The sequence below is a fragment of the Andrographis paniculata genome, unplaced genomic scaffold (assembly GCF_009805555.1).
Source record: "Andrographis paniculata isolate CXL003 unplaced genomic scaffold, ASM980555v1 Contig64END, whole genome shotgun sequence".
Taxonomy (NCBI): domain Eukaryota; kingdom Viridiplantae; phylum Streptophyta; class Magnoliopsida; order Lamiales; family Acanthaceae; genus Andrographis; species Andrographis paniculata.
Window position 1 is genome coordinate 1987424 of NW_026137600.1, and position 14332 is coordinate 2001755.

Below are 14332 nucleotides of genomic sequence, written 5' to 3' on the forward strand. Positions count from 1 at the left end.
TAATTAATAAATTAAGCACAATTTTTTGAATCAAAATAACATTTTATTAATATTAGTGTAGTTTTGGCACCGCTACTAATATTTCCATATCACTTCACGCCAACCCTGTTGTTTTCTACATTTTAGGAGTGTTCAAATTATTATTATTATTGCTCCCTCCCTCGGTTCTATAATAAAATATTTATCTTTTTATTTTAATATATCACATAATAAAATATTTTTTTTTTAGTAATTATATTATCTACCTAATATTAAAAATACCCTTACAACTTACAATATATTACATAAATATCATTAGTTTTATATCACATATATACTAATAAAATTATTTTAGTTATTTCTATTTTATTTATATTACATCTCAATATAATATTAATATTTATACAACTACGTATAAAAAGCAAATAAATATTTAATTATGGGACCGAGAGAGTATTATTATTTTATGTAAGGGTGAGTTTGTTGTTATATAGTAATATTCAATTTAATTATTTTTTATTTATTTAAAGATGAATTTAGCTATAAAAAAAAATTGAATTGTTTTCTTAGTAATGGACAATTTAATTACTCCTCCGTCCCAAAAGAAGTGTCTTATTCAGAGTTGGCACGGAAATTAAAAAATAATAATATTTAATTGAAAATGGTATAAAGTAGAATGTAAATGACTAAAATGCCCTTACTTTTTTAAGAATTTTAAAGAGTATGTTAGAGTAATAATTAGGGGTAGTATGGAAAAGTAGAAATAATTTTGTTATAAAGTAGGGACCACAGCTACTAACTAAGGAAACAAGACAATTGTTTTGGGCCGGACGATAATGAAAAAATAAAACAAATCTTTTGGGACGCAGGGAGTATTTTTTTATACTTAAATTGTCATTCAAATTTATTCTTTTTTTTATTTATTGTTATTTAAATTTATTTTTATTTTTTAAAACAAAAACTATCACTTTTTTTTTTTATCCTAAAAAGTAAACCAAGTCAAATAAAAATACATTTTGATGAATGAAATATTGTCACATGAATGAAAAAAAAATATCATTAGAACTTATGTATCTTTATCTTATTATTATTGTTACTGCCAATTCTTTTAAAAAATAAAAATTAAAAGCCTTATATTCTAACTTAATTTTTATTTGTTATTTTTTTGACTTAATTTTTATTATATTATTTTATCGTAAAAATAGTATTTGAATTCAATTTTTTTAAGGATTTATTTGAATTCAGTACTTATTTTTATTGAGTATAATATTATATGTTCATATTATATTCTTTAAAAATTTATGAAGTAACATAAAAAATATAAATAATATACATTAGATTAAATTTTAATATTTGGGTGTATTCACTTTTGTGTTTTTATTAAATAAATGTGTTTTTTTATATTAGGTATAAAAAATGATATAGTAATATAAAAAATAATGTTTTGCATTTGAATAGATGATTTCTTATGGATTGATAGAATATATATATATATATTGCATTAATATATATATATACTCTATTTTGTCACCCAAAAATAGATTAAGTGAACAAATACATAATTTTTTTTTTGAATAAAATTTAAAATAAAAATTTAAAATATAATAAAATAAAATATCTAAATTTTAAATGTGAATTAATTTTTCATAAAACATTGGGGATTTCTTTGTTTAATGTTTTGATTTGAAATATTTTTTTAAGTGAAGTATAGAAAATTCATTTCGATAATATAAAAAATAATATTTTATATTAAATATTGACTTTTGTAATAGAATAATATATATATATTGGGAATCATATCGAAAAAAATATTTTATGCAAACAAAACCCATGTTACATTAGTATATTATAAAATTGAATTTAAATTTTATATAAAAAAAGTTAAAATTAAATAGTTTGTATAATATTTCAATCATAAACTTATGAATATATACAGTATTTGAACATTATATATTTTTAAAAAATAATATATCTTTTACGGTAGAATAATATAATTAAAATTAGAATAAAAAATTTACTAAAGAAAAATTAAGCTAAGATATATTTTTTTACTTTTGAAAAAAGTAAAATAAAATTGATAAGAAATAAAATTATAATTAAAAGATAAATAAATTCTAATGATACTCTTTTATTCATATAGTAGTATTTCATTGGTGAAAATAGAGAGAACAAAAAAAAAATAGAAATAGAAAATTTAATGCCTACTATGTGAATCATATAAGACATCCAATATTTGAAAATAGAAAACTGAACTATATATAAAAGAAATCATATAATAGGAAATTAATTATCATTTATTCAAACAAAAAATATATTTATATATATACAAAAAAAATACATATATGATAATTTTAAAATACATTAATAAAAATAAATCTATCAGAAAATTCTATGGTGGACAGTGGGATGACAATAACAACAACCGAATGTGAAATTTGGGGTAAAAAACAATCGAAAAGAATTTTACGTGCACAATGAAAAGTAGTGGGAAAATAAATTTCTACTTTTTTTTTTCTTTTATTTTTTTTGTTAACTCTCACAAATTTAATTAATTATCTTTATTTCCCTATGTATGGTAGAACTTATAAATACAAGAAATTGATTTATTTCAATTTCTATATACCGAACACTTCTTTAAGTGATAAATAATATTAAAATTCTTGGTTGCTACATAAAGTTTGTCTAATGCAACTTTTTATGTTAGTGTAATTTGCATGTTATTATATTCGATCGAAATTTACCTAGTAGATACTCGAAATATAGCATCTACAAATAATGTTCAAATACTCCAAACATATAGAATGCATAGTTTTATTTATTTATTTTAATACATAACAACCATTCCAAATATCATCTTCATCTCCAACCTCATATTTAAAACAACTCAAAACACAAATAACACCATAGATTCTACAAAGCATATCCTTAGTTGGCTTTGAGAAGATAAGCATCGAGTTCCTTGAATTTCTTGATTGTGAATTCCTTGACAATGTTGGAATTCGGAAAATCTTCATTGACCTTGTCGTAGTTGCACGACCACTTCACCACAGAGCCATCCCCTTTAGAGCTCACCATAGTCTTCCACTTGAAAATTTTGAAGTAGTGGAGCAAATCCCCGCCTATCACCGTGTATTCCACACTCTTGTTCGCCTCATCCACCTTTTCTAACTTCACCTTTTTGCTCGATATCTCGGGTATTCCTACGCATAAGAAAGTATATATATATAGTCCATTTATATATTTGTTAGTGTTGGTTATTTTGGTATAATCGATAATTATTCTTAGGCCAAGGAATGTCAAGGTTAAGACGAGTCCGGGACGGGTCGCGTGGAGTACGCACTCGGACAAACTTTCCTGATGTCAAGAATTGGGAAAATAGATTGCAGAATAAACTACTGGATTTATTCAAATTAAAAATAAAAATTATTATTTTAATTGAGTTTATCAAATTCAATTTCTTAATATTTGAATTTGAATAAACTGGAGAGTTGGTTATTTAATTTAAATTCAAAACTCTTGAAAACTCCCAAATTATGTACCTACGCAACGCTTGGCCTTTACCGTTTCTTTCTTATCGGGTATAAGAAAGTGATCATTCTTTTCTTCCAGACATTAATACTTATTGTTAACGCCTATAACAATTGAGTGTAAACTTCTTCTTATCATCGTACTTATTTCGTGATACCTAAGGCGTAAAGGGTCGAAATAAAGTATACGGACAACGTTTCGTGATTGGAAGTTCTATCAAGTCATTGTCTTACCCTGCTATTCATATAGTTGACATAACATTCGTATACTTTATTTTTGTGCACAATGGCTAGAGAAACGATCAACGATATGGCGACCAAATTTGGGAAGCTGTGCAAATTCGAAGGAGTTGATTTTAGACGCTGGCAGAAGAATATGCATTTTCTCTTAACCTCTCTCAAGGTTGTGTATGTGCTGAGCACACTATGTCCAGAACTGCCTGAGGATCCTGATGATAAACCGCTGGAGCGTACCCGGGCAAGATTGAAATGGGAGAACAACGATTACATCTGCCGTGGCCATATCCTCAATGCTATGGCTGATCATCTGTTCGATATCTACCAAAATGTCCAGTCCTCAAGGGAACTTTGGGATGCGCTTGAAACCAAGTATATCGAGTGTCATTGATAAACTCCCTCCAGCGTGGTAAGAATTTAAGCATTCGCTTTCAACAAAGGCTCCAACAAGAAGCTTAAACAAGGTTGCTGGATTTGTGGAAAACCAGGCCATTTCAAGCACGATTGTCGTGTTGGAAAAGGAAAGAGGAGCACTAGCACTAGCGGAACGCGAAAAGGGCCGAAAGACCAATCCCAAAACCAAGGTACAAATTTCTTTAAATCTGAAAATACAAAATTTGTTGGTTCAGTAACTTTGATTTCTAATGCGCATTATGTGCAGGATGACGCTTATGCGTGGTGGATAAATTTCGGTGCCACTACACACGTATGTAAAGATAGGTGATGATTCAAAAAACTCCAACCGGTTGATGATGGATCGGTGTTATATATGGGGGACTATCATTATGATCCAGTCGTAGGACGTGGAAAAGTGACACTGAAATTTAGTTTTAGTAGGAGTATCACATTATGTAATGTATTATATGTTCCTAGGCTGCGTAAGAACCTTGTGTCGGGTCATGTATTAAATAAGTTTGGATACAAACAAGTGTTTGAATCGGACAAGTATGTCCTATCGAAACATGGATCATTTGTAGGATTTGGTTATTATTATAATGAAATGTTTAGGCTGAATTTAATAAATATTTTAGTTCCTATCAAATCCATTTGTTTGGTATCAAAATCAAACAATGACTCTTCTTTATGGCATGCTCATTTGGGTCATGTACATTACAAACGGATGTGAGATATGTCAAAATCAGAATTAGTCCCTGCATTTGACATGAATAGCAAAACCTGCATGTTAACTAAAATAACGAGGAAACCTTTTAAATGTGTAAATAGAAAATCGGAAGTTCTTGAACTTATTCACAGCGACCTGTGCGATTTTCGTTATGCGCCCTCGTTAGGAAATAAGAAGTATGTCGTGACATTTATTGACGATGTCACTAGGTTCTGCTATATTTACTTGCTGCATTAAAAAACTGAGGCCTTGGATAAATTTAAAATTTTTAAGGTTGAAGTTGAGCTTCAACTTGGAGTTAAGATTAAAATCTTACGTACGGATAGAGATGGAGAGTTCTATGATCCACTCTATTTTCAATCTGTCGGAATCATCCATGAGACAACAACTACATATACACCGCAACAAAATGGTGTTCCCGAAAGAAAAAATCGTAGGTTGAAGGAAATGGTGAACTCAATGATATCTTATGGTGGATTGAGTGAAGGATTTTGGGGTGAAGCTATGTTAACAGCTTGTTATCTCCTTAATCGGGTTACCAACAAACGAAACAAACTCACCCTCTATGAATTTTGGTTAAAAAAACGCCCACATTTGTCATATTTGCGTGTATGGGGCTGTAAGGCGATTGTGAAAGTTCCGAAGCCTAAAATAAAAACATTAGGAGAAAAGGAAATCAAATACATATTCATTGGTTATGCTGAATATTCTAAAGCATATAGGTTCTATGTTATGAAACCTAATGATTTTGTATCAGTTCGTGCTGTTATAGAATCTCGAGATGCAATATTTGATGAACATCGATTTACCTCAATTCATGGATCATCAAGTAATGTAAAATCTATTAAGTTTGACAAGCGCAAGGACATTTTTTGTCATCCAATGAATATAACATTAGATGAGAGTAATATTCTGAATTCTGGAAATGAATTTGAGAAAGATACGAGGGAACAAATTATTGAACCTTGTAGAAGTAAAAGAGCTAAGAAGCCAAAGTCGTTTGGTCCTGATTTTCAGCTTTATTTAGTTGAAAGTGCAGGGAATAAAATTGATGTGTTGTATTATTTTTGTTACAATGTTGAGGAAGATCCTAAGACATTTAGCGAAGCTATGAAGTCTAGGGATGCAACCTTTTGGAATGAGGCAATAAACGACGAAATGGATTCTATCATGGAGAATGGCACTTGGGTGTTTTGGGATCTGCCTTCGGGTTGTAAACCTTTAGATTGTAGATGGATCTTTAAAAGAAAGCTAAAATCTGATGGCACAATCGATAAATTTAAGGCTCAATTAGTGGTGCAAGATTTTAGGCAAAAAAAATGCATTGATTATTTTGATACCTATGCACCGGTTGCAAGGATTGCTACAATCAGATTGTTAATTGTATTGGCTGCCATAAAAGATTTGTTAATTCACTAAATGGATGTAAAGACGGTGTTTCTCAATGGAGACTTGGGTGAGGAAGTTTACATGAAGCAGCCGGATCGATTCGGGAAACGAAAATAAGGCATATAAACTCATTAAGTCTTTATATGGTTTGAAACAGGCTCCAAAACAATGGCATCAAAAGTTTGATGAAATTGTGTTGTCCAATGGTTTTGTTTTAAATCAATCAGACAAGTGTGTTTACAATAGGTTTAATAATGCCGGTGAAGGTGTTATAATATGTTTGTATATGGATGACTTGCTGATCTTTGGAACAGATCAAAGTCATGTTGATGAAGCAAAAGATTTTTTGTCTTCCAAATCTGCAATGAAGGATATGGGGTAGGCAGACGTGATTCTTGGGATTAAAATCAAGAGAGAATCTGCTGGGATTGTAATTACGCAATCGCATTATGTTGAGAGAATTCTTAAAAGGTATCACATGGAGAATTGTAATCCAGTTAATACCCCATTTGATCAGAGTGCAAAACTTATGGCAAATACTGGAGAATCGGTGTGCCAACTCGAGTACTCAAAGAGTCAAAGGTTCTTTGATGTACGCAATGATAAGCATGAGACTGGATAGTGCTTATGCCGTTGGAAGGCTAAGTCGATTTACAAGTAAACCAAGTACACACCATTGGAAAACACTTAGAAAAATGTTTAAATACTTGAAATCAACAATAAATTATGGTTTGTCGTATAGTGGGTTTCCTCCGATCATTGAGGGATACTCGGATGCTAGTTGGATAAATCATATAGAGGATCACTCATCTACGACTGGGTGGGTATTTTTGCTTGGAGGTGCTACTATTTGTTGGGCATCAAAGAAGCAAACCTGTATACTAGTTCGACAATGGAATATGAATTTATTGCTTTGGCCGCGGTTGTAAAGGAAGTTGAATGGCTTCATAACTTGGTTCATGAGATTCCATTGTGGCCAAAACCGGTGTCACCCATTTCTATACGTTGCGATAGTTCAACAACGATGGAAAAAGCTTATAGTGTAATCTATAACGGAAAGTCTCAACATATAGGCGTGAGACATAGCATGATTCGTGAACTTCTTAATAATGGTGTGATTTCGGTAGAATATCTTCGTTCACAACAGAATTTAGCTGATCACTTGATGAAGGGATTAGCTAGAGAACTTGTTCACAAGTCATCTGTCGGGATGGGATTAAAGTCCATTAAATTCATCTAAGGATGAGACACTCAATTCCCTTCTAGTACGACGTTAGAAGTTGAATTCAATGTGGAAAGTTTATCTTAAGTTGATTGGAACGTTTCTTAAATAATCATCCCAAGGTAAACGTTCAATCCTGTAAGAAAGTTAAGTTGAGAATTATTCTCTCAATGATTTCTTTGAAAATTGCATTGCAGGAGCAAGATTTAAAGAAATCACCTATACAAGTACGGAGTTTTTCCGCTTTAAGATATTTAAGGACTTTGATGTCGATGTGCTTGCGAAGGATTGGGACATAGGGCTGGAAAGTGTCAAGATTAATGTTAGGATTTGTAAACACTGGTGTACATTACAAGCATGTATTCTTATGAGTTGATTGGTTCAATCCCTTGTGATACCTTGATTCTCGAATAAATGTGTTGTTAGGTACTAATATGAAAATTCAATCGTTCGGATATTTTCATTTATGCGTTTGTTTGATGAGTTTGATTAATTTTATGAATAATTCAAGGGTTACACCAAAATGGGGGAGGAATGTTGGTTATTTTAGTATAATCGGTAATTATTCTTAGGCCAAGAGATATCAAGGTTAAGACGAGTCCGGGACGGGTCGCGTGAAGTACGCGCTCGGACAAGCTTTCTTGATGTCAAGAACTATGAAAATAGATTGCAGAATAAGCTGCTAGATTTATTCAAATTAAAATGAAAATTATTATTTTAATTGAGTTTATCAAATTCAATTTCTTAATATTTGAATTTGAATAAACTGGAGAGTTGGTTATTTAATTTAAATTCAAAACTCTTGAAAATTCCCAAATTATGTACCTACGCAACGCTTGGCCTTTACCGTTTTTTTCTTTTCGTGTATAAGAAAGTGATCATTCTTTTCTTCCAAACATTAATACTTATTGTTAACGCCTATAACAATTGAGTGAAAACTTCTTATCCTCGTACTTATTTTGTGTTACCTAAGGTATAAAGGGTCAAAATAAAATATACGGACAATGTTTCACAATTGAAAATTCTATCAAGTCATTGTCTTACCCTGCTATTCATATAGTTGACATAATAGTTAGCTTGTATAATAAAATCAAAATTTTCATTACTCTATATGAAAACACTGTATCCAATAATTGTTTACACCGTGGAAATCTAAAACATCCAAAATAACAAATAAAACTCAAGTAATCACATATTTTTTATTTGTAAAACTTGCAAATCCAATTTATATGTATAAGTTATTATCACACTTATATGTTTCTTCAATTGTATTTTACTCATGTATTTTACAAATAGTAATTCTTTTATCTTCTGCCCTTTAAATTCAAAGTCTAGGATTATCAAATTAATTTTTATCCAGTTTCACATACAATATATATACATATATGCAAGTATACATGTTGTGTGTATGTATATAATTTTACTTTATATGTACACTCAATATATATATATATATACACATTTAGTGTGTGGAATTAGGCAAATTGCATGAGATCCTTGACTTATGATCCCTTAGCTAAATTTGCACACTAAAAATCGCATGTTATGTTTAAGGAAAAAATTAATATACAAAGTAAGAGTACTAATTGATAACAGATGTGAACTAAACTTTGAGGGTTTGTTTCTTTTTCAAAATAAATTCAACATATTTTTTCAAAAAAATTAATATACTACACCTACTCATTATTTTTATATTATCTACAAAATTTCTTATATTTCATATAATAAAAAAGAAAATTCTTCAAAGAAAACACATCTTTCATATTGGATTCTTATAGTAATATAAGATACATATATATATATATACATACCGGAGTGTATCTTAACGAGACGAATTGAGCCTACGGACTGTCCATCACCTTCGAGGACCTCAATACTCTTATATATGTGAGGCATGGCCTTAGGGAATAGAGTGGTCAAGTTCTTTAGGGCCTCCCATATCTGGTTTGCGCTCGATTTCAATTCCACCTCCATTTCAATAGTCGACGCCATTTCTATCGAATATAATAAACAACCAAACTTTCTAGGAAATCGACAATGATAAATCAATGCAATGCCTTCCAACAAGGGTCTTTTTCTCTCTATATATAGAGAGGGTCTAGTCCATCCGTATCATATCATATCGTTAGTTATTATTTTTACGGCGTGTATTGATCATGGAGTTTTTTTAAGCTTTATATATAGAGAGAGAGATTTTCAAAAATTGGGGATATCTAATTAGTATTTTCAAAAGTCTTTAAAAATTTTAAAGTATTCAATATTGATTTAAAATTAAAATTAAAGAATTTTTAGGTATTCAACAATTTATAAATTATTGTATTCCATGTTTGATTGAAAAGTTTGGACTTACTCTATTTGTTTGAGTTTATTTTAAATAGGGAAAAAATCAATTTTTGTTCCAATATAACAAAAAATTTATCAATTTTGGTCTCAATATAAAAAATTCATCAATTTTAGTCTAATTATAAACAATTTCAATCGATTTTGGTCCAATTATAAACAATTTCAATCAATTTTGGTCTCACCGTTAAAAAACTAACGGAAATTGCTGATGTGGACATAACGGAGTTGACGTGGTAGCTGATGTAGAAACTACATGGTCATGTACAATTATACACGGCCATGTATATTTCAGTGTACAATTATACATGGCAACGTTGTTATACGGCCAGGTAACTTTCTGTTTTAGTATAAAGTTTTATTTTTTTTATATTTTTTATATTTTTTTTAAATTGAATTTAGAAAAATTGATATAGTTAAAATAAAAATAAATAAATAAATAATAATCCTAATATAATTAAAATGTATCGATTTTAATTGAAATATAAAAATTATATGATATTTTTTTTGAAAGATTTTGCCTAAAATTTACTATTCATCTAAATTTTTTCTCTTACAAACATCCAATTACACAACTATTTTTTATATTATATTAAAATTTTATTTTATATTTGAATACAATTTCAACGTAGACATATATAATTGCATTGAAATGTAAAATTAATTTTTAATACTGGAATATGCAAAAATAAAAAATAGTTGTGTAATTGGACGTTTGTAATTGGAAATTTTTTTATGAATAGTAGAATTTTAGACAAAAAAAACATATCTTATAATTGTTATATTTGAATTAAAATTGATACATTTTAACTATATTATGATTACTATTTTTTTTATTTTAAGTATATCAACTTTTCTAAATTCAAAATACTTTTAAAAAAATATATAAAAAAAAAATAAATTTTATACCAAAACAGAAAGTTACACGATCATGTAGAATTATACATGGCCGTGTAACAATATTGTCATGTATATTTGTACACTGAAATATATATGGTCGTGTGACAACAAGGCTGTGTATAATTGTACATGGCCATGTAGTTTCCACTTCAGCTGCCACGTCAATTCCGTTACGTCCACATCAGCAATTTTCGTTAATTTTTTAACAGTGGGACCAAAATTGATTAAAATTATTTATAATGGGACCAAATTCACTACAAGAAATTATCAATTTTGTAACGAGATTTTTTCGTTCCTAAATTCAATTTTTCCGTTACTAATGATATTAGAGATGAAATTACATTAGCTACGTGAAATTTAGGAACAAAATTTCGTTACAAATATACTATTTTTTTGTGGTGAAAATTGATTGAAATTATTTATAATGAGACTAAAATTGATGAATTTTTTATATTGAGAACAAAATTAATAAATTTTAATTATATTTGGACCAAAATTGATTTTTTTCTTTTAAATATTTGCTTTTAAATAAATTTTTAGTTCTAGGGTCTAATTAGAACATTAAAACAAACCAACATTTTGCAAGTTTCGCTTGACTTGATTCATTTGAGTTCGTTCATATATGAGTTACAAAAAATAAATTAATAGTTTTAATTTAAAAATTATCATTTTGTTCTCCTATCATTATTTTTCAAAAATAATAATAATAAGTACAAAATATTTTATACAAATGGCGTGTTTGGCAATTAGCTGATAACTATTAGTTGTTAGCTGATAGTTGTTAGTTGATTCAATATGCTGATTTGACTAGCCGATTCGATTAGTTGTTTGTATTGAAATATTTGGTAAAATAATTGTTTGATATTAGTTGTTTATACGTAAAATGACAATTGATGATATTTCTATTTTATTTTATTTATAATATATTCAATTGTATTCTTTTGAGTTTAGAATATTTGAAATTTGTTGTTATTAGTTATTGAAAATTGTAAAAGTGTTATAAAATAGTATTTATTTTTATTATAGTTAGATTTAAAAAATAATATATTTTTATTAAAAAATATAAATAGTTTTTTTTTTATTGAAAATGATGTAAAATATAAAATAATAAATTTTTTGTGTATATATTTATTATGTTAATTATCGATTAGTTCATTATATTTATAATTTTCAAAGAATTTAATTTATTTAATTTATTTTTAATATAAAATTTATATAATGTAATTTTAATATAAAAATAAATTATTTATATATATTTTATAATTAAAATAATATATATATAAATTAATTATTTTAAATTTATATAAGTAAAACTATAATATAATAAAATATTCTAATATAATTAATAAATAATCAAAATATATTTATTTGTGTAAAATACATAATAAATTTTTTAAGACATATAAAAAATAAAAAAAAAATAAATTGAAAAAAACTATTTCAAAACGTTAGGTAAGTTAGCTTTTCAGAAAGCTAATTTACCGAAAACCTAAAGCAGTTGTTTTGTCAACCAGCTAAAAACTGTTCAATAAGTAAAAACTCCTAAAAAAGGCTATTTGCCAAACATCTTCAAAATTCAAAAAAAAAAAATTAAAAAATAAAAAAAAATCAAATACTTATTATAAAAAGTAAAAAAATCATTATAAAAAAACTAAAAGTCAAATATTTAACACAATTTTCCATATCACACATAAAAAATCATTTAGTCTAAAAACTCGAGCCAATATATCAAATCAAATAACTATTTTAATTCGAAATTTTATTACTACCAAATTTAAAAGTAACAAGTAATTCATGGAACAAAAATTTGTAATAATTATAACAATTGTGATTATTATTATTATTATTATTATTATTATTATTATTATTATTATTATTATTATTTCTTAGATATATTTTATACAATTGTAAATTTATAGTACAATTTATGGTTAGAATTTGTAAATTAATAAGGCTTAATTTGTTTATGGGTTTTAAATCTGAACTTCATTTTTTTTTCTAAAAAGATATTAGCTTGGATTTTTATTTTTTTTAAAAAAAATATATATTAAAAAGTAATTTTACATACAATATATTTCAAATATTTATATGTATTACATAAAATAATTATTTCAATTTATAATTTTACTTTTTACTTTTCAGAACCTACTTATATGCAATATATAGCCATAATAAAGATCCGATCCTACACAACAATGTAGGAATATTCTTTACTTGGTAGCAATAATAATAATAGTAATAAATAAACAAACGAATTAGACACGCCCTTTTTAATAGGATACTATGAAATATATTCCCTCCGTCACATGTAATATGGGTGTATTACCATAGACACGGGAATTTAGATAAAGTATAATTAGTAAATAATTAAGAAGTGTATTAGTAAAAATAATTATTATTTAATAAAAATAATTATAGATTAAGATTAAGATAAGTAAATAGTTTAATTAAAGTTAAAAAAATTATAAAATTTAAAATTTAAAATGTGATTAAAGTGCATACTTGTATTTCCAAAAATAGAAAGGACAAGTTATGTGAGACGAACGAAAATAGAAAATAGGAACAAATTACGTGGGACGGACGAAAATAGAAAATATGAACAAATTATGTGGGACGGAGGAAGTATTTGTTTAGGTTTAGGTAATAATGTAACACTATATATATAGTCGATTAAAAAAAACAGTTTATCCATTTGGAAAGAATCATTTATTTTTTAATACAAAATTTAGTAAATATACTCCCTCCATTTAAGTCATATATATATATCCAATTTTTTTTTTTCGTAAATTAAAATATAACAATTTTTCCATGGTTGTTATCACTTTTTTTTTTTTTTTATCATTATTGTCTATATATTTATGTATAATCAATTTAAAGTAAACAATTTTATCCAAATATAATTTCATTACTCATGTTTTAACAAATAATAATAATTAATTTGCTACTATTGCTTATTAATTCTTTAATATATTTTTTTTTTTATAAAACACATTGAAATACTATCATTTTTTAATTTCCGTATCGGATAATGTGACATAAAAAATTGAAGCAGCACGAGTAATAATTATCTTACTAATTAGTAAAAATATGAAAAAAAAAATTAAAAAAAATGATATTTTATCCTTTTTATTTTATGTACTCCATAAAATAGTAGTTTATACAATTATATGATTATAATTTATGAAAAAAATTAATATATATTAATATTTGTATATATTCATTTAGATTGAACAAATAAAAATTATAAATTAATTATATCTTTTTATGGGTAAAAATTATTGTGCCCTTATATATATATATATATATATATGAAGATATTTGTTATTTGTAATAAAAAAAATAAAATTATATTTACGAACAAAATGAATATTTTGTTTTTAAATTCACATTGCCCTAAAATACAACAAAAATATATGCAAGACAAGATAATATTTGTCTATAGATGGCATAACAATTTTAATATTCTCCCTAAGTACATTCGGCATATAATACAAATACAGTAAATAAATACGTGATAATAGTCTTACCGGACATACTAATATTGATCTTAGCACACCTATAAAGTATAACTGTCAACACATTTTCAATTATGTTAGTTGAAATCAATCTTTTATC

The 14332-nt window shown here is 26.8% G+C and overlaps 1 protein-coding gene across 1 annotated transcript; it reads right to left on the reverse strand.

Moving 5' to 3' along the window:
• Positions 1 to 2904: 2904 nt before the first annotated feature.
• Positions 2905 to 14295, reverse strand: LOC127261682 (MLP-like protein 423). Its single transcript, XM_051289979.1, has 3 exons — positions 14245 to 14295; positions 9289 to 9471; positions 2905 to 3179 (listed from the first exon to the last, which is right to left on the reverse strand). Exons 1-3 carry the CDS (start codon positions 14249 to 14251, stop codon positions 2905 to 2907), a joined length of 465 nt encoding a protein of 154 aa, XP_051145936.1. The 5' UTR covers positions 14252 to 14295.
• Between the last annotated feature and the right edge of the window lie 37 nt (positions 14296 to 14332).